The 23,917-nt window shown below is 46.4% G+C and overlaps 1 protein-coding gene across 3 annotated transcripts in view; it reads left to right on the forward strand.

Annotated features, from left to right (window-relative positions):
- PAK6 (p21 (RAC1) activated kinase 6) overlaps positions 1 to 23,917 on the forward strand; it is a gene marked incomplete at both ends in the record, with an annotated part of 36,087 nt that overhangs the window by 5,832 nt on the left and 6,338 nt on the right. Inside the window, 4 exons of one of the 3 annotated variants that reach the window (XM_082283638.1) lie at positions 6,185 to 6,272; positions 15,569 to 15,777; positions 19,615 to 20,217; positions 23,359 to 23,850. In XM_082283638.1, the coding sequence (XP_082139764.1) occupies positions 6,185 to 6,272; positions 15,569 to 15,777; positions 19,615 to 20,217; positions 23,359 to 23,850 (1,392 nt within the window). Of the gene's footprint in view, positions 1 to 6,184; positions 6,273 to 15,568; positions 15,778 to 19,614; positions 20,218 to 23,358; positions 23,851 to 23,917 lie in introns of those variants that run through there. The other 2 variants (XM_082283640.1, XM_082283639.1) reach the window with 2 other exon arrangements.

Here is a 23,917-nt window from a genome sequence, read left to right on the forward strand (position 1 = left end):
ATTCCAGTCTAAATGAAAGCTGGAGGAGATTGCTGAGGATAAAGAAAGTAAGAGACTTCTGTAACTATTATCAGGAAAGACTGAAAGTCACTCTCAGGGAGGTAGGAATTAGCCTTTTCCTCTGTCGTAGCAGTTAGAATGCAAGACAAGGATGTCTCAGCTACCATTTTTCTTTGCTATATCAATAAATCTCTAAGTGGGGATTATAATAATTTAATCCTTTGCAACCCCTCCTGTGGACTCCAGAGCATTCGTAGCTCATGGAGATAAGGGAAACTGAGGGTACAGTATTGTGACATGCTGCCTTCAGTGGCAGAACAAGAAGCTCCAGTTCCTGCATTGCAGGTCATGGCTGCTGTGTTGTGGCATGACTTTGTGTGGCTGAACTGTAACCCAGGCTCCTGAAACAACCAGAGCTTGAAAATAAATTAAATAACAGTAAAAAAAGAAACCCAAACCAGATTTAACCTTTCAGCTGCCTCCTATTTCCAGGGAGGGGACATGCTTGATGCAGCCTTAGCAGCTAGAGAGGGTTGAAATAAATTTTGGATACTTGTTCCTGTTGCAATGGTCAGCCCTTCCCCTCTTTTCTTCCACGGAGAGAAATAGCTGCTCTGCCTCTATCAGCCTTCCCCCCGAAAATCTCACCCACTCACCACCATGGGCAAAAGCCCCCTCCTGTACTTGCTATAGGGAAGCTGCTGCTGGGAGGTGATGCCTGTTCCCTGGCACGGGATTAGTAGTTCATCTTCCTGATTTTCCTGGGCTGAATGCTTTCAGTGTAAGGCTGAGTTGGCTGCGAGGACAGTTGTTCCCTGCCTCCACGAGGCTGCAAGTGGGATGGGAAACCTGTGCTACATGGAGGCACGTGCCTGGATTTTGACAAGCATAAGCTCCAACCCTCAAATTATTCTAAGCTCTTGAGAGTTGGGTTTGAATGTACCCAGAGGTAGAGTGACTAATGACAGCAAATGGTGTCAGACTTTTGCAGCCGCTATTTTAGCCACTAGGAATTCAATGGATTCTGGCTAATACTTCAGCGATAGCTGACTGACCTAGTTATTCAGAACAGAGGCTGCAGTCTGTATTCCTCTGGTGTCAGTGAGGGATTTCAATCTGCATTTCTATAGCATCCTTAAGGATCACAGCATGCTTGGAAAAACAACAGATTAAGCTGCCTCTGTTCTGGGGGAGTTGAGCATTGTCACAGTTATTTTACCAGCCTGCAGAATGCCTTTCCCAAGGTGACCTGGGAATCTGTAGGCAATGTTGGCTTTCTGCTGTGATGTTGCCATTGCAGAACTGATCATCCTGACTTTTGTGGGAAGCAGAAGATGCACCTTTTGTAGAGGGTGGCACAGGCTTGTCTGGTGGAGCATGACGTTACTTCTGTTCTAACCAAAGAAGTCTGTGAATTTTTGCAAGAAATTCGGAAGAAGTGTGAAGTGGCTGTGTTCCAGGCTGTATTGATATTATCTGCAGGGAACGTCTACCAAGCCACAGGAATTTAACCAGTAGCAAAATAGCTACTGTGTGCTGTGTTCAGGTGATCTTCTTGAGCTTTAATTTCAATTTCTCATCAGAGTGGGAGTTAAAATTTTCAAAGAGTCTGCTGTTTTCTTACTAACTCTAAACTTAACCTGCTTTCCTCACTGAAACACTCGTCAGGCACTGGAAGGGGCTGCCCAGGGCAGTGGTGGAGTCAGCACCTTGGAGATGTTCAAGGAAGGACTGGATGTGGCACTCAGTGTTCTGATCTGGTTGACAAGGTGGTGATGGGTCAAAGGTTGGACTTGATGACCACAGAGGTCTTTTCCAACCTTAATGATTCTGTGCTTCTTGCCTCTGGCATGCTCAGTTTGGCAGAATTTGCAAGTCCTTGTGCTGTTTCCTTGCTGGCCATGGTCTGCGTCACCACAGGCATTGTTTGGCCTGGGAGAACCTGGCTGTAACCCAATGTGAGCCTGAAGCAGGACAAATTCCCTTCTTCCGTGTGCCTCAGTCTGCACTGTTTGGCACAGGGTCAAGAAGGGACTTTGAGCTCCCCACTGCCATGCCAGATAGGAGTGTGCAGATGTGTCCGTATCTTCAACAGCACCCAGAGCTCTGGCAGAGGCAATGCACTTGCTTGACCAACTTCCAGTTCTTCAGCTCTGGTGCCTTCCTTTCGTTTTGAATTGTAGAAAACCTCCCCTGGATTAGACTGTAAACCTTGGATAAAAACACTGGATGAGCTCATGCAGCTGGAGTACAAGCAGGGCTTTGTCCTGCTGGCATCTCAGGACAGCTACCTGGATAATGGCAGCAATGCATAGTAAGCAGGAGGATAACCCAAACACTGGAGCTGGCCATCCAGGTAATGCTCTCCTGGAATGTTCTGCCCACCTCTGAATGGGATACCCTTGGGGAGAGGTGGCTAAACTGCAAGCACTTACTTAAAGCGAAACTGCCTCTGGATTGCTCTCTCCTTATCTCCAGTCCTGGCTCATGTCATATGTTGATTATGAGACTCCCAGACTTGATTCCTATCTTGTGCTTCCTCCCACTGGTTGGTGCTGATGTGAGATTTGCAACACACCCTTTCTCCTAGTGACCCCTTTGCCCCCATCCTTAAGTGTATTCTTTCACTTCCCTGACCAACTTCTCTAGATTTCCAGAACCATGAAAGAGAAGATGGAAGGTTTTCTGTGTGGAAGAGCATTTCTGCCTCCTATCAGATCCCTGAGCACAGAGAAGACTTGATGGAAGGGCCGGCTCTGAACCACAGCCTGGCTTCATAGATAGAATTGCTGTAGTTCTTACTGGGATTTCCTGAATGTATCAGATTTCCTGTGCCTCTGTGTTAGGCTTTCCCTGGAAGCTTTGTTGAATACAGATCCATTTTCCTTAGCAGCTTGCCCAGTTCCCACAAGCTTCAGATAGGTGGGCAGGTACATTTCTCCTGGCTGAGGTAGAAGACAGACATTGTATATGGTACAGTTGTCCCGGGTGTCTCTGATCTTTTATTTTTTAAGTTAGAAGTCCCTAGTGTTGCCTATTGGAATAGGAAAACGTTGAATAGTGGGGTTTTCATCACAAAATTCTCCTCCTGTAGTGATTAAATGGAATTAAATGGAACTTATTGCAGCAGCAGTGCGAGGTGTGAGATCCTGGAGCTCTCCTAGCACAGTGATGTGGCTGGACTGGGTGAGGAACAAGGTGAGATCAGCACTTTGGATCTGAAATTTGCTTTGCTTTGTGTCTGGGGAGGGAACATGGAATATGGAATGGCCTTTGCTGGGAAGATAAATCAGGCAGGCTGCAATGCAAACATTCAGTCAACATACCCTGCAGCACTTGTTGCTGCCAGGAATGGCTGTCCCAGAGACCGACAGGACCTGAGTGAGCAGCACAGAGCAGCCGTAGGAGGAGTGGGGTATGTATTGCATGTTTATATAAATGTGCCAGTATAATTATTGTCTTGTGCCATTTTCTAGGTAAGAAGGGAGCAGTGGGCAGGCAAGGAGCAGTAAAATGTGTAATGAAGGGACAGTTGCTGAAGGGGAAAATTAGAGACGTGTTGCTTTTACTGGGAAATTTTTCTTCAAAGTGTGCAGGACTGCTGGGACCAAAATTGTGAATATAAAGACTGGAAAGTGTCCTAATTTTTCATTAAGACTGTAGGCAGCAGAGGCTTACACTGACTCAGAACTGCCTTAGTTTCATCTGAGCTTGTGCCTTGACAAGTAAAATAAGGCTCTGCCATTTATAACGAACTCAAGTCTTGTTCTAGAAGACTGTGCTAGCATGTAACCCAGGATATACAATACTCATGCAAATGTGGAGCCAGCTCCAAGGCTGGATGACTCCTTGTAGACTGTAAAAGCCATTTGTGTGTGACGCTCCCCACGCCATGGTTGTGCAGATGACTCCTCACTGCCTGGCACAGCAGCAAAGCCCAGGTGCACAGATGACAGGGATGATTTGCCATCCACACCTACCAGCTTCACGCTCTGCTTCCTCATCCCTGATCCTCCACCACGCTGCTCTGCCCTGTGAGTTCCAGTGCTTTGGGAAAGAATGCTGTCCCCCTTTGTTATTTACTACGATTTGTTACTATTAAAGGGAACTTTCCTTTTTTTTATTACATCTGTGTATGGGGCCTGCCCCATAGGAGAGAGAAGCTAATCCCCAGACAGAAAGGAACCTGGCTATATCTTATACCCTGGAGAGGGAACAGGCAGGAAATCTGCGTCACTGTGGCAGGCAGGAGGACCTGCAGTGTAATGTAGAAGCGCTGACTGCACATTCAGGAAGCAGCCTTCCATAACTTAGCTAGCAGGTCTGGAAATGAGCATTAGGAACCTCAGACCATCAGCCCCAAAAGGTTCTCTCTATGAACCTTGGTTCTGTTCCTTCTCCATGATAGTACTGTAGAGCTTATGAATTCCAACTACAGCCAAGATTCTGGTGGTTGTACAAAGATACTGCAGCTCTTTTAGTTGGAATGAACAGGTAGGGAGGAAAATGGGAATGGGGAAACGTGGCTAAAAGGTCACTGGGCTGGCCCATCTCTGCTGGCCAAGCCACTCCCAGCAGTAATAATGAGAGCCTAATGATTATTTGTAGCATGTCACTCATTTATTTATTTATTTTAAGGGTGGTTCAACAAAACCAATGTTAAAAAAACCCCTAAAAAGTCACGGTGGTGGGTTTTTATGGTTTATATCTCTGTTCTTTGGACCTAAAACTATCTGAGGGTTAAGCCAGCATTGTCAGTGGTTTGGAGAGGCCAAGAATCCTCTTTATTTGCAATGAAGCAAGGGCAGCTGATGGGTTTGCTGCCATGAACTCTGACCGCTCCTGGCTGTAATCCCCAAAGTGTCCTCTGATGATGGCCCAGTCACCAAGCCCACCTAGCACTGCCGGAGCTGGTGTCCTGCTGAGTACAGTCGCTTGTGGAAAGTCTATTTCCAGGAGCCAGTAAACCCTGAGGCACAGGCAACGCAACAGGATTAGAGGGTGATCCCAGACTCCAGACCTGGCAGCACTGACTCATGGTGAGGACAGGGGAAAAGTAAAAGCGCCAGGTCATGTGCTACTCATCTGCAATGCAAATAAATGGGGTGAATTCTTCTACAGCGAGCCATAAAGCAAGCAATCAAAGCTTTCCTTCCTGGAATGACAAGGGATTGGTGGCAGGTCCTGAAATCTACAGCCAGGCGGCACAGGCGGAGATGTCAGGTTCGTTAGAAGCTGCAGCAGCTCCTGGCCCCGAGGCTGTGGAGCCGAGAGAGAGGAGCTGATGAGCTGAGCTTTAAGAAGTCACAGTGAAGTGGGGTGGTGAAAAAGGATGGAGGGGAATGGGAGATGATCTCCCCAAGGTTCTTGCCTGAGACCCGGCACATTGGGGTGCCCAGGTGTGACTCTGAGTTCTTTCTCTCTTGTCCCCTCTAGGGACCAAGAAAGGAGATGGTGAGAAGAAGGCGACATGGTCCCAAGAGGCTCTGCTGTCGACATCTGTCGTTTTCCGTGGAACAGGAATCTGAGGCTTCTCCACGCTGAGCGCTTCTGTGTCACATCTGCTACCACACCCTGAAATCAAACTCGGCAGCTTAGGTGAACCAGGCACTGTACAAACATGTCAGACTTGCCTCCACCCCTTTTTCTTCTCCCGCTTTCTCCTGCCGTCTTTCTCTCTCAAGTTTATCGACGCGTCAGCGGATTCCGGTGGCGGAGCATTCTCACTTCACCTCTGGTCACGGAGCAATGAGGAGTCAGGGGTAAGGGCCCTCCTGCAGATTTGGGGATCAACATTGATTTGCTTGCTTGCTTTAAAGCCGTAACAACCGTCCTAATGGCCGCTGTTTTGTGGGATTTGTTCCCTGTGTTTACGGAGGACTGGGTTTGTCAGTTTAAACTAAGTCTCCACTTCCCAGTGGCTGTGCTGCCTCGGCTTAACCCCTTCCCTTCAGAGCTGAGCTGTGCCACTGCCAAGGATTAGGGTAACGATCACACGTGTGTTGGCAGTGACAGCCTGGGGTGAAGTGAGAGTGGAATAGTTCAGAGGGGTCATACAATATTTTCTCTCAAGGGATGCTTCTGGAAGGGAAGAAAAACTGGAATCTGGATTCCTTTGGGAAGGAGTTTGCTTCATCTTCACTCCTATAGCCCAGCAACACCGTCCTCCAATCGGCTTTGCTGCATGACAGTGGGAGAGTTTACCTCCAGACCCTTCTTTCTCCTCTCCCTTGGAACTGTCCACCTCCGGCATTGTTGCAGCAGGACTGCCCGTAAGATCCTGTGGTTTTTACTTTCCAGGGTCTGTGAGGTGGGACAACGTGTGGGGCTGAGGTCCGGTGGTTCAGTCAACGGACACTCAAGAGGATGGGGAACGTGGAGAGAAAATGCCTTGTTGAATCTTGCAGGGTGATGATCTTAAAACCTTGGGGTGAAGAAGGGGTTAAAAATTATTACGGATGATGCTTGAGAGAGCAGACAGCATGTCAGGAACATGCATACTCATCGCCTTTACAGGAGACAGAGCAATATCTGCTCTTAAGTATCTTGTATCTGCAAGGACCCTCACCATACCTTACAGAGGGGTCTGGTTAAACCCCTCCTGTCTGTATTCCCAACCTGCTGGCTGCTGTGCTGGCCAGGATCCTTTCAGAATACCTCCTGAAGCTATGCTGGAGTACTCGTGTGGGGCTGGGTGTGTGAGTGTGTTTTGCCTGGCTGAAAGCTGCCTAATCTCGTCCTATTTAAGTTACAATATATGGTTTTATTGAGCGTTTGTACTTAATTATTTTTGTCAGGTAACCAATGCATACAGGCAAGTATTTGCAGTGAGACAAAACAGTCCTGTCTGTTAATATTTGCTTTCTTCTTTGCCAGGACATTAATGCTTTAATGTATTTGGGGACAGAGCACTGAAAAAACAGAAGAGCAATTTGTGTCTGGTGAGTGCAAGCTCTCAGGTGAGGCTGGGGGATGTACGGAGAGTAACAGACCTTTGCCCAGTCTTTGCTTTTTTGAGTCTGAGTACAACCTGAGTCAGCCCCTAACACAGCTGCTGGGGAAGGGAACCTGCTGCCTGGCTCTCTCTCCAGCCCTGTCCCATGGAAAAGTCTCATTCCTGATGGTGTGATGAAGCTTTATATTGATTTTAATATTCACTGCTGCCTTGGTATGTATGTCCTGCATGCTGTGTGAATAATGGTTCATGAATCTAGAAGTAAAGCTGATCACATAGTGGAAAGAGCTATCAGGAAATAGCTTGCTGGGTTAGTAACTGTGCTCCCAGATGGAAAGCCTGCTCCCTGCACAGGGGTTGTTTCTGTCTAGATGGGTGTGAGTATGGATGTACCTGGGAAGGCCACCCTGGGTCCTGCTGCCAAGGCTTGCAAAAATGAGAAACAAAACTTGCTTGGTCACAAAATGGTTTTCATTCCCAAGGAGAATGAAATTAATTAAGGAGAATTCTTTAAAGTTTGTCTGTCCTGCCTCCAATCAGGAAAAAAGAGCTCTTTTTAACCTACTTCTCTAATATGCTTAGGGAAATTCACAAGCAGAGAAAAGAGCTAAATATTTGTGTAAATTGCTTTAAACAAAATTGCTTAAAGCAGCTTGGACTAGCTTAGCCCAATTGCAAGTAAAAACACAGCCAGGCTCTGAGCTCTGTATTGCACTTGAGGGTTTTTTGGGTACTCACAGGGGGTACCCTGCTGAAGTTGCATCTCATTTGGAGCAGCACATGAGCTCTGTACCTGGGCAGGACACAAGTGAGCAGGAGCACCTGAAGGCTCACCAGGAGTTGTGCTGCTCAGCACTGAAGGCTGCAGAGAGCACAGCAGACTCTGACACCTTGTTGGGGGCGGGGGGGGTTCTGGACTGGGGACTGCCTTCCTTGCCTGTGGCACCAACCCTGTTTCAGTCTCACTGACTTTGAGTTATAATGGCATAGACTTAGTGCAATGGAGCACAAAATCAGCACTTGGCTGCTGCAGGTCTTGTTTTTAAGGAATTCCTCATTATGGTTTCTAAAGTTGCAGGATTACCATGTGGTTCGAGGACTAATGCCCTGCTATTCTGTCTTAGCAATGATACTGTTGTTCTGTGACTGACCTTCCATTTGTCTGGCAAAAGAGAGCAGTGGGAATGGAGGATGCCTATAGACTAAAAGTTGAAGTCTATTTCCCTCAAAAATGTCTCAGGAAATTACACTTTCTCTAGGGCTCAGCTGTTTAACTTGTAGTGTTAGTAGTTAAATTATTTTGTAATTAATTGATGAACAGAGTGTAGCTGTAGCCAATAGCAGTCATTTATCTCATGTTAGGAGTGTACCTCAGGTTTTAATGTACAGAGGACTGTGTGAACACTCACAGTCATGGCAAACAGAGCAGGATAACCGATATTCCCTGGGAGAAGACTTGTCTGTTGCAATTTAAATTTGCATCTCAGTGTTGGCAGCAGTGAGCAGGAAGGCACTGACGGTCAGGCAGGTTGTGGGGTTTAAGTGAGTCTGTCCCTTCCGTGTTTTGGGGCACACTGCCTGGGCTGCAGTTTTCCCATCAGTTATCCTGTGGGGATAACACAAGCAAACTGCCTTGCAGGCTGCTGACAGCAATTAAATATATTTGTAGCTCTCTTTGGGAGAACATGATGAGCATAACTAGGGACTGAGGACTGAGATTGTTTAGTGTTGGCTGAAAGGAAGTTTAACTCTTGCATCTCTATACTTGGGTGATCTGGGGAATTTCTGGGGCGTCTCCGTCAGTTCTTTGCTGTGCTGCTGGAGTGAGAATACTTGTCCAGGACAGAGGTCACCAGTGCCTCTGCTGGGACAAGTCTGCTTGTGAGAATTTAGTCCTGCTCCCTGAGTGTGTGACTCTTCCTGCATACAGTAAAATCTGTGCTGTTCCCGGTTGCAGCACAGAGCTGCAGCTTCCCTCTCATAACCCCACGTGCCAGAGGCAGCTGGATCTGCGAGCCATGCAAGAGCGCACTGAGGTTCCAGTGCTTGCATGGAGCTACAGGACGTGGTGCCCAGTGTTGCAGCCCAGTGCCTTGGCTCCTTCCCTTGCCATGTGACCCTGCATGCCAGATGTGGCCCTTTGGCTTGTCCCAACATAACCTCTTGTCTGATATGTAAGGTGTTACTATTCATGTGAATTTTTGGAGACAGGAACTTAAATGTTCTTATTCTAATCTCAGTAGTACTTTTATGATGATTTTGAATGGATCTGTCACACAAGACAGTAGAGAGTTGAAGTCCTGAGTCTTTCAAGGACTGTCTTGAAGCTCTGTGGTGCTTTTGATTAACAGCAAAATACAGCAACTTATTTTTAACCCTGATGCATCCTTCATGGCAAAATAATGTCAGTAAATCCATGTGGAACAACGCAGCTGCTCTTTGGACCGGGATCAGGGAGGGGTGTAGGTGTGAGGTGAGTGTTAGAGGTGCAGTGCTGTGTGGTTTGGTATAGCCAGAACAGGACACAAGCCACATGAATCACCTAAAAGGTGGGGGAAAAGGCTCAGAGTCGTCGTGGCTTTGGTCTCAGCCTGGTGACCTGCAGCACACGTCCTTCTGGCTCTGCGTGCCGAGGCCACAATGAGTGAGCTGCCTTCCCTGGTGATGCAGCAGTGTTTGGTGGCTCTACCCTCTCACACACTGAGCCCAGGTGGGAAAGGCTGGTCTTGTAATGAAGGCACTGGACTGCAGCTGAGGTTTGGGGGTGATTTCTGTTCTGCGCTGCTGGGTTCTGTCAAGGCATCTGGACCTATGTGCTGGTGTCCAGATGCAACCTGCAGTCAGAGTGTGTCTTGGCCTCCACTGGGGCCCTGCACCCGTATTTTCTCTCTGTGGAAGCCAGGGTGTGTTGGGCCTGGATCTGGCCTTGATATAAAGTTAAAAAGCAGCCAGGAGGCATACCTGGGAGATGTTGTAGATCTGCTAATCTAGACATAGCTGGGAAGAAACAGGGCTAGTAATTTTTTTTCTGTCTCATCTGCAAATGAGGATAATAATTCCCTTTCCTCACCTTTCGTCTGTTTAGATGAAACCTCTAGAGGGTGGGGCCTGACTTCAGAGACAGACACAATTGGATGGTGACTTCAGCTGGGATTTCTAGGGGACTGTAAATAATGGAAAACTTTGTTATTTGTCAAGGGATAAAGCCCATTAGCATCTGGGACATGTCTGTACTGGTTTTGGAAAGTTCAAGAGGTCTTTTCTTTGCAAGTGCTTTTATATATGTCCCAGAATGAAGTTGGTATGGTATAGCTAAAACACATCTAAAAGTATGTAACCCAGCAGCGTCCCAAACAAGCTGAGCAAATAGGCGTTCACTGGGTTTTAGGTTTTAGTCCTAATTTATGAGCAAGGAACTGGAACAGGGGAGAGAGGCAGCACCAGAGCCTTCAGAAGCCTTCAGACCCTGCTCAGTGGAGGCACAGCAAAAAATGTCAAGCCGGTTGTGCTGTTCTTCTCATTTCTCAGAAACAAACCCACCAATATAACAAATATGTCTCTCCCTAAGCTTATTTCTAGTGTAATATTACAATCTGTGCTCTCATGTGTGGTTGGGCAGGATTTAGAGCATTACATCAGTTTGCTGTGCTGTTGCTTTGCTCTGACACGCAGCTTTGCCATGGGGGCTGGTGAGGGAGAAAGGAGTAGAAGGAAAGGACTTGAAATGAGGAAAGGAATGGCGCACCAAGGAAATATCCACTCTTCCTTTAGGAGGATAAAAAAGTACTTCAACCAGTATTTCTAAAACTAGAATTGCAGACAAATGTGGAAGGTGTCAGGGCAGTGCTCTTAGACCCCATTTCAGATTTTGGACCATTTGGCTTTTCTTTCTCCCTTTCATTGACCCTTGTTGCCATTCCTTGCTGTGTGAAGTCACATTTGGTTTTGTCAGCTCTTTAGGGACCTAACCTGTCATTTCCCTTTGTTTGCAAACTGCTATGATCGTTTATGGCTTGTTATAAATAATAAGAGTGTTGCAAACATGAGTATTTTAGAAGGTATGGGATGCAGTGAAATTCCGTGTGTGCATATTCACACATACATTTGTGTGAACCCATGCATATGACGTGCATGGATAATGGCCTAGTTAACCTGTAATCCATTTCAAATGTAGCACATGACAGTGACCTGAGTAGCAGAGTATGGAAATAACGCATTTTTTCTTTTTATTGGCGGGTTCTCTGGGACCTTCATCTTCCCACTGCAAACTCAATCTGCATATTGCAGTTCCTCAGGTCCTATAGGAAGAGTTCTCCTTCTCTCCCTCTCCTCTTGGAGCTAGGCAGAGCAGTTTGGCAGATCAGCTGTGGGAGGACTTGGAAATTATGGGAATGGCTTTCTTGAGCTCAGAGACCAAGCGTTATCTCTCGTCCGGGGCAGGAGGAATGTAGGGAGCTGCGTCCAGATCTGCGATAGCGACGCAATGAGCTGATGAGCGAGTTCAGTGCTGCAGCAAGGAGGGGGAGGGAGAGCTTATTTTTAACTGGAAACTGCACGAGTGAGACTGAAGTAGCTCTGTGCTGCCGTGCTATCATCAAGTGCATGTGTGAGTGAGGGAGGGTACTAGCACGGGTCCGTACGGCGCGGTGTCCTAGCGGAACGTGTGGCTGGACGTGAGCAGGGTGGAGGCAGGTCGGGTGAGAAGGCAGTGCTCGCTGCTGCCTTTGTCTGGGCGTTGGAACGAGCCACTCCTGATAACATTTATCTGCTTTGTTTTGTTGTTTTTTTCCGGTGGTGTTGCTTCATTTCTGTGCCCTCCTCCTCGGGTTGCCTGTCTCCCACCCATTCCTCTCTTCCTTACTAACTCACAGTTCCCCTTCCATCCTTAATCTTCCCACCCCTTCCTCTCATCTGAGCCTGACCCCTCTCCCTTCTTGCCCCTCCTTCTCAGCTGATCCCTCCCCCTGCTCTGGATCTGCTGGCTGTGGGATTTTTTCTCGTGCTCACTGGCAGATGTGACAGCTTTTGGAACTGTATCATCTAGGAACAGCTATATCTGGAGTTGAAAAACCTAACGTGGTTTCCCAGGGAGCAGGAATGGATCGCTGAGAGAATTTCAATCTCCGACTGCTTTTGTCTTGTGGTAGTGACTTTTATTATTTATGTTTGTGACATTTCTTACAGTACAGTTGTCAGCACTGAATGAAAGACTAAAGTGTAGTAGATTATTATAAAATCAGTGTCACAGTATTTGTGTTGTTATATTAAAGGGATGCTGCCTATGTTTAAATACAGGTTTTACTTGATTTACAAAATCTTATATGCATAAAATGTTCTTATGAATTTCTTACTGACTTAGAGAAGGGCTGGTTTTATGTGTTTTATTTAACAATAAACGTTCTTTAGCTGGGTATTGGAAATACAAGTAAATAGGTCTTGCATGAAAACCACAAAGTGAAAGGAGACTGGTTAAATACAGACCTCCTCAATGAGATGCAAAACCTAGCAAGATTATTAGAATTCATTGGATTTCAAATAACTATTTTTAGTGTATGTATTTTGTTTGATCTTAATGCAGTTTACCTTTAAACCACCTGTCTGATCTCTTTATAATCAGGGATTGATGCTGACCATATAAAGCAAATGCCATTGGGTGCCTAGGGGTGTGTTGTATTTGGAGCTGATTACATTTTGTTGTTTTTAAGCTGTCTGTTTTAAGCCAATAAGGTAGATGCAGGCCATGCCAACCAGTCACTTAAAACTGACCAGGAACTCAGTAGGTGCTCCTTTCTGGGTTTTGGAAGCATGCTTTTGGCTATAGGGTCCAAGTGTAGTCCATGTGTTGATTGCCAGGGATAGGGGTTTAATGTAAATATACAAATGTAGTGTTGTGTTTCTGCTTCTGCAAACTGAGGTGGTGAAACAGAGCCACTGTTCTGGTTGGGGCCAAAATATCACCTGGGCTTTAAAAATTTGCGTTTTGAAGCACTTAAGCCAGAATAATTTTTTTTCTGGGGAAATACCTGACATGTTCAGAAAACCATTGATGCTAAAAGTGCTAATGATTGTGACATTTGTAACACCCTGTTTCACAGGACCCTTTGCCACATGAAGCACTTAAAAGAGCAAACTTGAGACTGTCTGCTATGGCCTGGGTATCTTCTCATTGTGAAGCTGTGAGAGTAGGAGCAGGAGAGATACTGGTTGAAATAGTAAGATCACTGGGATCGCTCTGGCTGGGTCAAGGTGGATCAAGGAGCTGTCATACCTGACATGTAGTCAAGGATTCAGAACTGAACCACTTGCTGTAATACTACAGAGATACTCCCTGCTTTCCTTGGAGGCTCTGAAGCTCCTCAGCAGCTTCAGCTGTTGGTTTGAGCACTAACACCACAAGCTATTAGACTATCTTTCCTTTCTGGGATTGTCTGCGCTTTTTTTCCTTAAAGAATTGCCCTCTGACTTTAGTTGTGATTATTAGTTAATAAGCAGCACCTAAGGGGCCCAAGAGATGAATCACTGTGTTTGAGGAGCTGCAATACAGACCTGGAGCACAGACACCCTTCCCATAAGCTCTCCGTTAAGGCGTATTTGAGTTTTCATTGGAGCTTGTTCTAAGCAAAGATTATTCTGGCTGCAGAATCTTCTAGGCAGAGCAGTTGCTTCTAGCCTCTTTTGTAAGTACTTTTTTTGTTTTTTAGTTTCCTAACCTTTTGTTTTCTTTTTCACCTGTGAGGTGTCTTTAGTAGGCTGTTGCAATGGGACAGTGTGTGTGAATCCAAGGATGGATTGCATGACTGGGAGGTTAGATGGAGCAAAGGTCCTTCTCTGCCATACAAACACTTCCTATCTCTGTAACGGCAGGATTGTGGTAACCAAACTGGGAGCCAGTGTGTATTGGATTTTCAAGACCCCAGTCTAGCACCAGGGCGCAAAGTCATTGTTCAGCTGGCGGCTGCACTTTGCTCCCTAAACAAGTTTAGAGTGGGACAACCTGGAAAATGTTTGACATAGATTTCACTGTGATGTGCTGATTTTGGAGACTGTTGTCCTCTAGAAGTGTGTTCATGTCTACACCACAGCAGGTTATCTCTCTGTCTCTCTGACCCTTATAAATATTTATTCAGCACAAATAGTTGGACGCTGAGGTCCTGTACAGGGGAAGAGTGACTGCTACAAAGTTGAAGATTAAGTGGCAAAAATCTTCAGTCTGATGTCAGGGAAGAGATGGCATTCATAGCTGTAAGCAGTGTTAGTGAGAGGCAAATGCCAATAGTAATGTTGTTTGTGGAAGAGGAAGAGCATATAAATGTTATTTTTGTTTATTGGTGGATGTTAATTGCTTTAAAAAGCATGTGCAGCTTTTTCCCAAAGCAGTGAATACAGTCATAGAACATTTCAGAAGAGAAGGGACCTTGAGAGGTGCAGCCCAACCCCCCTGCTCAAGGCAGGGTCAGCTCAGAGGGTCAGGCTGGATTACTCAGGGCTTTGGCTTTGAGAGCAAACCCCTGAGGATGGAGCCTGCCCGGGCAGGCTGCTGAAATGCTGGGCTCTCCTGGTCACAGGAAAGCTTTTCCTTCTATCCTGTCAGGACCACTCCTGTTTTGATTTATGCCTGTCTCTCACTTCCACCACTCCCCACTGTGAAAAACTTGGCTCTCCATAAAAAACCTCCTTACCTCACCCTACCTTCACTATCTGGTTTTTTGAAGATGTTGTGTCAATCCATTGCAGTCCTCCAGCTTTCCCACCTCTTGACTGCATATGGAACTCCGGTTCTTCCTTTTCCTTCATAACTTCCCAATTTCAAAAAGGTCCAATCTCTTAGCTTTCTATCTAAGTATCTTTTTTTGGTTATAAATTCTTAATTCTGATTTTGGATGTCTCCTGTGTTTGGGTATGTTTCAGTGTTAGGTGCTTTTGGCTTGTTGCACTTGCACTGGCTGTTCACACAAGCTGTCTGTCTCAGCCCCCAAGGGAAAGGAATCTTAGTTTTTAATTTTAGCTTCTTCAGCTACCTGCTGACAGAGTTTGATTTCCACCTACCACCTCCTCTCTCCCTCCTGAGCCCTCTGTCTAAGCAAGAAAAACTGAGATCCAGAGTCAGTCTCGGGCAGCTCTTCCTTTGGCAACAGCTCTGCTGTATTTAAATGGGAATCAAGTGGATATTACTTACTTGGCATAAGCAGTGAGAAGAAAACCTGAGCCCTGTTTATAGCCACCTTAAATTCTAGCCTTGTGGTGGAATCAATGCTGTCTAACTGGCTGGACTCCAAGCCATTTAATGTAGGTAAACAGGTAAAATATAAATATGTATCTCTAAGTTATTGTTTTTAATCATTTTATCAGGTAATATGAATTTGTAGAAATAAAGGAAGTCACTAGAAATCCCACCTCGGTCATGAACCTGTGAGGTGGCCTTGGGCAAATCATCACTCTCTTGGTGTCTGTTTCCTCATCTGTAAAAGCAGGTGATCAGCTCCTGTTAAAGTGCTTTTCGCTGGAGAATGTTCTCAATACAACATAATTAACTCATAGAATTGATATGTGATTTTGCTGGTTGGGCACTTCAGCCCTAGACAGGCACTCACAGCGTTGCCTTCTCCTCTTCAGGCATCATGTTCCGCAAGAAGAAGAAGAAACGCCCCGAGATCTCAGCCCCGCAGAACTTTGAGCACCGTGTCCACACCTCGTTTGACCCAAAGGAGGGCAAATTTGTGGGCCTGCCACCTCAATGGCAGAATATTCTGGACACGCTGAGGCGCCCCAAGCCAGTGGTAGACCCTTCAAGGATCACGAGGATGCAGCTCCAGCCTATGAAGGTAAGAGAGGGAGACTGTTCTTTCCTGTTCCTTGGGGAGTTGCCTCCAAGTTGAGGCACTGTTTCCATTGCCCCATGAATGGGACTAAGAGCGGTATCTCTATGGAATTCAGTGGATAGCAGGCTTTGATAGCCCAAGGTGATAGGAACTTCATCAGGAATAAGGACAGTAGGATCCTGACCTGTTGCTGTCAGTGTTGAAATAACCAGCTGGCTGCCTGTCACTGTGACAGGGACCTGTGAAAGCTCCTGTGGTAGATGACAGGACCAGGATGCATTCAGCTGTTGTACAGAGAAGCCAAGAGAAGAGTTCATGGAGAGACCTGTTTTAGCAGGTTTGTCGTTTTCGTGGGTGAGCAAATTTGGCTGGTAATTAAGTTGCCTGGGAAGCCTGAGTGGGAGAGAGAAAGCAGGGTAGTGCTGCCTTGCTGTTCATCGACAAGTAAGGACAACAAGGACTAAACTAGGGTCTGGACTAAAATGGTTAATAAACTGGCATTTTAATGGAAAGTGGGACATAGTAATGGTAGAATGTCCTTCAGTAAGGGAAAACAAGTGATTCCTGTAGATGGGTGGTTTTAGATGGCTGCTGGTACTGGCATCTGGAGACTGCGTAAGTGACAGGAGGAACATGCTGTGGGAAAAGGCAACTTCATGGTGACCTCTCCGGAAAGGAAATGAAAGATGGTGACAGAAATACTGTGCTTAAAGTCTTGCTAGCTTGGGGGAGGTTTTTGTTGCCAGTTAAAAGAACCCTGTGGGGGCCTAAAAACTGAATGGTTCGTTGTAAAATAGAGATGTTGCTACTTGGGAATTTAGGAGGGATATAAAAGAGTTGTCTATCTGATGAATATATGTGTACAGGTGCTTAAAACATGGGGACTAAAGGGGACTATATTTGGTATAATGCAAGATTTAGTACATAATCAAACCTGCAAATGAAATGGCCCATCAGGATCTTTGAGCAGATGCTGTTTTATAAAGGAAAAACTTGCTTAGGAAGAAAAGGTGAAAAAAAAAAAAAAGGCAGGAGGTTATTGCCTGGTGTCCTGAATGTGCTTTGAGGTTCAAAATGTAGTAGGGGATAGGAGCACAATCCAGAGAAGAGATAAAATGTGTAATAAGAGACCAACTTGGTTAGATCAGGAGTTCTTTAATGAGTTTAAACTGCAGGAGGATTGCTCAGAAGGGTAGAAACTAGGTCAAGTTATAAAGGCCAAAGAGAAAAGAAATTCATGTAGAAGCAAAACTGGAAGGCCAAGGCACAAAAAGAGATGTTATTCTTAAAGAACATAAAGGGCACTAAGGAAGACATCGTGAGTGCACTGAGGAGGATGAAGGAAAGAATTTGTTCACTGCTGATTTTGGAAGAAAGTTGTCAGATGACACTGAGAATTCCTAAGTGTTTAATGATTATTCTCTGGTCTTTATTAAGTGTGATCAGTGGGCTGACAATTAGCATGAGCATGAAGGGATGAGAATGTAGGCTGGAAAAAGAAAAGAACAGGAACAGAAATGAGACTTAGCTAAGAAGTTGCATATTTTCAAGTCAGTTGGGCCTAATGAAATTCAAGGAATTGCAGATCAGTCAAAATAATTTCTATCCCCAGAAAGAGACTGGAACAAATAAGCAAGTAATCTATTTGCAGCCGCTTCCAAGGAGATAGCAGGGTAATAGCTGGCAGCCAGTATGGATTTATCAAGAAAAAAGTCATGTCAAGCAACCCAGTTTTCATCAATCACAGGGTAGGGGGCTTTGGGTCAGGGAGAAGTGATAGCACTCCCCTGTATCTTGACTTCAGTGAGGCTCTGGACACTGCACCCATGGCATTCCCAGAGCAAACCAAGTTTCCTCAAGTATTAGGCAATGGATGCTCAAAAAATAGTGTGAGGCATCACTGTTGAAACAGAAATGTGTGTGAAGAGATTTCCTGGAGTTCACCCTGAGCCTTACGCTGGTCAGGACATTCATATCTGACTTACTAAACCCGAGGATGGTAAAAGCTGAAAGAAGGTGCAAATCCTTAAGAGAACAAGGATAGAATACCCAACAGTCTTTAAAAACTAAAGAATCATCTTAAACTAACACTATTTTTTCCCAGTAATTCCAAGTGCAAACACTCTCTTAGACTGCATAACAAAGCTGACTGTTTCTGGTAAACGCCATTTGAATTAATTCCTGTTCAGTGATACCAGTCAATTAGGTCTTTTTTTTTTTTTTTTTCCCAAGTGCTAGTTGGCCAAGCCCTCATATATAGTCCTGGATTCAACTATCAGAGTAGTTCCTGGGTTTGTGTGTGGCTTATTAAAAGGTGCTTTTCTTGTTATAATTTCTCAGTTTTGGTCAGTAAGGCATGATCTATGTAAGAGCATTCCATATAGATTTGGCTCCAATTTGGATGTTTCCTCATTAATCTGATGCAGTCCTTAAACACAGCAGCAAAGCAAGATTAATTCACATCTTCCCTGTCTGCTGGGGCTAGATCTGACTTCATGGGAGTGATCTATTTGTAGGGAGTTTTAGCTAGAAGGGGAGGAGAGCACTGGAGTGGATTTTCTGGAGAGGCCATTGCATGTTGTTGGAGACTTCTTATTTTGAGAATACACACGTCTTTCTGGAATTACTTTTGTCCATTCTGGACAAAAAGTTTGTGTCCCCAGCACGTTGTTCTGTGACAGTAGCTGGGCTGTGGAGGAAGGGGTGTGTGTGTGGTGAGGGAGTAGGAGTGAAGACCAGAATTTCCAGCTGCAGCTCGTGTGTGCGCCATGGAGCGAGTTGAGTTGTCCTTTCTTCACCTTGTTGAACAAAAATCTTCTGTTCTGTCTTTCATTCTCAGACACTGAGCAAACCAGGTGCTCATTTGTGCACTGTGGTGTCATTCTGTTGAAATTGCTGGAGCTACTGTGTTGCACCAGCTAAATATTAGTCTCAGTATAATTAATTCAGCATGTTTAGAAGATCCCTGGAGCTCAGTCAGCAAACAGGAGATTGCTGTCACTCCAGGGAAGGACTTTCCTCAGGCAGAGGTTCATGAAAGTGTAGGAGTGATCCTGTGCTGCAAATTTCTGTGGAGAAATGAAACATTTTGGTTCCCAGCACTAGAAAAGCTTCTGTAAGCTTTTCAGTTCCAGAAAAAAAACAAGGAAGAACGCTACATAATATACCAACAGCTTAAAGTGTCCTACTTGTACAGAGCTGGTGCCTGTTTGGATGGAAGCCTTGTTCTTCAGCGTTTGCTTACAAGGCAGTTGTGGGCTGCTGTGACCCTTTGTTCATAGTTTTTAATTATAATAGCTTGGCAGAGCAGAGCAGGGAGGCAGAGTTGGAACAGCACGGTCTGCACTGGTCAGGATTGAGATGTATTAGCAGAAATTGAGGAGAAGCAGACTGACGGAGGCTGATTACGACGCTATTGAGCGTGCTTCAGGGGAGAGATGAACCTTGTGTTGGCACAGCAAGGGTGAGTTTTGCAAATGGAGCTTGCAGCATGCTGGAACTTCTGAGAACTAGTATTTCAGGAGCTTGGTGAGTGCATTAGTGATGTAGTGTCACACAGTTTCAGCACAAGAAAGCCAGGAGTTTTGAAATATCCCAGTTTTGCTTTTAGAATGTGAGCACAGCAAAATTGACTGTTCTGGCTGACAGCACTCTGACCCAAGGACTCCTTTTTTATCCCCCAGTAAAGGACGATGAAACAAAAGACAAAAAATTGTAATTTTCCCTGAACTCCTTGAGTTGTCTTTAGCTATATGTACAAAATTTAACCTTTGGCAAGATAAACTGAGCTTCAAGTCTTACAACTCTGACTTGTTTCTCACCTTCCCTTTTGTTTCCCAGACCGTGGTACGGGGCAGCACCGTGGAAGTGGAAGGCTACATCTCTGGGTTGCTCAATGACATCCAGAAGCTTTCTGCTATCAGCTCGAACACTCTGAGGGGCAGGAGCCCCACCAGCAGGAGGAGGGCCCAGTCCCTTGGGCTCCTGGGAGACGAGAGACCCCCAGACATGTACCTTCAGAGTCCTGAAGGAGACTGGGCAGACAAGTATGGGAACTACCTCAGCTGCAATGGTGGGTCCAAGGTGGCCCGGAGGCAGACCATGTGGCCGGATTACAAGCCTCGCCTGGAAGGGCAGTCTCATCCCAACGGAATGGTGACAAAAGCCCAGTCCCTGGGGCCGTCGGAGTTCCAGGGCGCCGATGGCAGCTGTCTGCAGCGCGCCTCGGGGCTGCAGCACGTGCCCGCTGTGCCGGGGGAGAGCGAGACGGCGATGAAGAGCCCAGAAGAAGGCTGGCTTCAGCGACAGTCCAACGCCAGGCCCTCGGGGGAGGGCAGCCCCAACTCCAAATCCCGGGAGAACAGCCTGAAGAGGAGGCTCTTGCGCAGCATGTTCCCCTCATCCGGCGCCTCAAACAAGCCAGGCCCTCCCCTGCAGATCAAGGTAAGAGTTATTCACTGGAGTGCAGTGTTGACTTTACAGTTCCAGAGGTTACATATACAGCCAATTTAATTGCAAACATCGGGCAACCATCTGTTCTTGTTATGATTAACGTTGGAATCAAAATAGTCCTGGGCAGGGGAAATGTGTGGTCCGCCTGAGCTTCACGAGATGCTGCGAGGCACAGCTCAGGATGGCAGCCAGATCTCCAGCAGACAGTTTGGCGGAGCTGCGGGAGCGTGGGCTGGGAAGGACGAGGGGTCTTGGTCGTTACCTTCTGCGAGGTAAAGGCATAACTGCAATGCCATTCTGCTGGCACCAAAGAGCCTTTGCCATTTGGGAAATTGCCATGATTTGCATTAGCAGTGTATTCTTCTGCCTGTGCAAACTAGAGCTACCTCAGGAGAGTGTGTTGGTTATAGCTGTATCTGCCGGCTGCTACAGCAGCAGGGTTTGCATTAGCACCCACGGTGCTGTCACACAGGAAATCAGACTGTTGGATTTTGGAAAGGGTGGGACAGCTCATAGCTACTGCTCCCCCAGGAAAGCTGTCCTGAATGGATGACTCATTTCTTGCTAAACTGCAGAAAATCTCTGGTTCCTGGTACTGGATAGGAAATGCAGACATTGCTTCTTTTCCATTCTGGGCTGACCCAGCACCTGTCTTCTTTGCATGGCTTGTCTGGTGGTTTCAAAGTTGGTGCTGGGCCAGGCTGATTTCCAGCAGCTGTGAAGTCCCTGAACTGGGAGGACAATGATAGGAACCACTGTCCAAGCCAACCTGACTGTTCTGAAGGGTGTTGCACGAAGGGGATGTCTCCAATCCAGCGTCTTGCAGTTTGCATAAGGATCCAGGCTCAAGGTTTTGGGCACAGTGGGTTTCCTTTCCAAGGGAGAGGATTTTGAAGGAATGCAATCCTTGTGTAGCACAAACTGCTCTTATTGCTGTCTCAGTAACTCTGGGCTGATCTACACTGATTGGAGGCCTGTCCCTGAGTACCTGGAACTGGCCACTTCTGTCTTCCCTAGACAGAGTGTCTTTGCCAGGCTCAGCCCTTCCACAAGCAGGAGCAGAAGTTACCAGCCAAGTGGATGTGCCTGGGAGTGTTTGAACTCCAGCTGTTTGTCAGAGAAGAGGAGTAGGGAGGACCTGGAAGATATGTAATCTATCTCCCTACTCCGGTAAGGGATCTGTACCATCCCTGGTAGGTGTTTATCTAAGATGTTCTTGCCAGCCTCTGATGATGAAAACCTGGATCTCCTGCTCTGATGGAGCTGATGATGTGTGAGAAATGTGTAACTGCAGATGAAAGGGACAGGGATATAACTGAATCATGGAATCCCAGACTGGTTTGGGTTGGTAGAGATCTTAATGTCCATCCAGTTCCACCCCCTGCCATGGGCAGGAACACCTTCCACTAGACCAGGCCGCTCCAGCCTGGTCTTGAACACTTCCAGAGATGGAACACCCACCACTTGGCTGGGTAGCTGGCTGAAATGGTGCCTTGAAAGGCACCACGGGAAGTTTGAGCGCACCTTCCTTATGAAGGGAAGGAGTGGGAGAACCAGTGACACCTCAAAATGTCCCAAGACAGAAAACATGTACATGGGGACTGTCAGATTACAGGAGCAGGAAATGAGACTTGCGCGTGGTTAAACAAACCTGTGTGAGCTTGCACGCGTGTTGTGTACCCTTCTGCACGCTCTGGGTTATGTAAAACTTTTTTTTCCTCCTGAGACAAAACAAGATTTGGGAAATAAATTCTGTGTTGCTGTGAGCATGTCAGCACAGGACTGCAGGGGTGGAGCTGGTGTACAGGGAGGAAGGAACTCCTGACAGGCAGTTGTATTTGTGCTGTGCCCTGATGCCGCTAAACTGTTTTCCAGGGCCTCTCCGTGTGTGAGGCTTATGCAGATTCTGCTCTTGACAAAAATCCTTGATTAAAACCCAAAGTGCATAGAATTAAATCCTACACAATTATTTTCTGTCTGAGACAGGGAAAATGAGTGCTCTTGTAAAAAATTCTCGATTGGCAATTTTCAGTTCCCATGCCCATATTATTAACTTTATTAATAATCTCTCTGAATTGTGAGAGAGAAAAAGCTTTTTGCTTTGAGGTTTTTATTTTACCCTATAATATAAATGATGGGCTTGCTCTTTCTGAAGTTGCTTCTTTGACAGATCCACTATTATTTTGCATATATTTATATAAGTATAATGTTTATTTTACATATATACATGTACATATATAATGTATTTTGTACCTCACCTTGAATTTTAATTAATCAATGTTTCCAGGAGTATTAGCAGGACAATATTTATCCTTCCTGGCATGGGAATGCATATCCTGAAGCCACATTCCCACAGGCTGTGATCTTACTACATCTCCTACACTAAACAGGGTTGGGCCTGCTTGTCATTTGAGTGGGAGGTCTCCAAAAACCTCGAGCACTGCTAATCCAAATTCACTGTAGGTCAGTTGTAAGTCAGTGAGGTGGCAGGTGGCTCTGTGTAGCTGGAGTCTCGTGCTGGCTGCCTCCAGCTGTCCTGGTTCCTGGTGCTTTTCCCAAAGTGGAGAGTTAATTCCATGCCTGATCGACAGGAATGCTCTGCAGGTACCAGTAGAAAGTGCAGAGAGTGTTTTCAGTAGGCAGTGTAATTACCCAAAGGGAATTAGGCCAAGACATCAAAGTGATTTACAGCCTTGGCATGAATCCCCTTTCCTTTTATACAAAGAAAGATCAGAGGCACAGAGGGATAAAGGATTTTCAAATTCTCTGCAGCACAGGTTGCCCCTGAGTTTTGGTGGCAAGGTTGGAATGCTTTTTAGCAGCTGGGGTTTTTTTCTGTGGGTTCTGTGTCTTGGTGGTTTTTTTTAAAGCATGTTCCCTTTAAACTGTCTCGATTTGGAGTAAAGTGTAGCACCCGTTCCCTAAGGGATTCTTGAAGATCTGCATCCAAGGATATCTTCATCCAAGCTATATGCTGGGCAGACCTGGAGACAAGAACCTGAAGCTCTTGACTCCAGTCTGCTTCAAGGTGTGCTGGGGCAGAATGGGGTGACACAGAACTGATTCCTCACCTTGCTGCTTGCTAATCCAACCATCACTTTTTCTTTCTCTTCCTCTTTGTCCTTCTGGAAGCCTAATGCTTTCTTCAAGCCCCAGCAGTGGGGTTCTCCCCACAGCCCTGCAGCCAAAGCCCAGTCTCTCCCCCCAGAACAACCTGCCTCTGAGTTCCCCAGGATGGTCTCTGAAGCTGGGACTCCCCAGAAGTCCCCAACAGCAGAGAAGGCTGTGGCAGTGCCACCAGGCCGGCCCTCCCCGGCAGGGTCCCCCAGGAACCGGCAGACCCAGACCAGTTCCAGCAACCTTCACCTGCCCCAGGACTCTGCTGGGAAGGGGCAACCACCCAGCGAGGACCCTGTGGTTGTGACTCACGAGCAGTTCAAAGCTGCCCTCAGGATGGTTGTGGACCAGGGAGATCCCAGGACATTGCTGGAGAATTATGTCAAGATTGGGGAGGGCTCCACAGGAATTGTGTGCATCGCTCGGGAGAAGCACTCAGGGCGTCAGGTGGCCGTGAAAATGATGGATCTGAGGAAGCAGCAGCGCCGGGAGCTCCTCTTCAATGAGGTGAGTATACTGAAGTCAGGGGAATTCTGCTGTCCACATTGGAGCAATCAGTGTGGCAAAAGGAGGA

This window comes from Coloeus monedula (assembly GCF_965178545.1).
Source record: "Coloeus monedula genome assembly, chromosome: 6".
In the NCBI taxonomy this organism is placed as follows: Eukaryota; Metazoa; Chordata; class Aves; order Passeriformes; family Corvidae; genus Coloeus; species Coloeus monedula.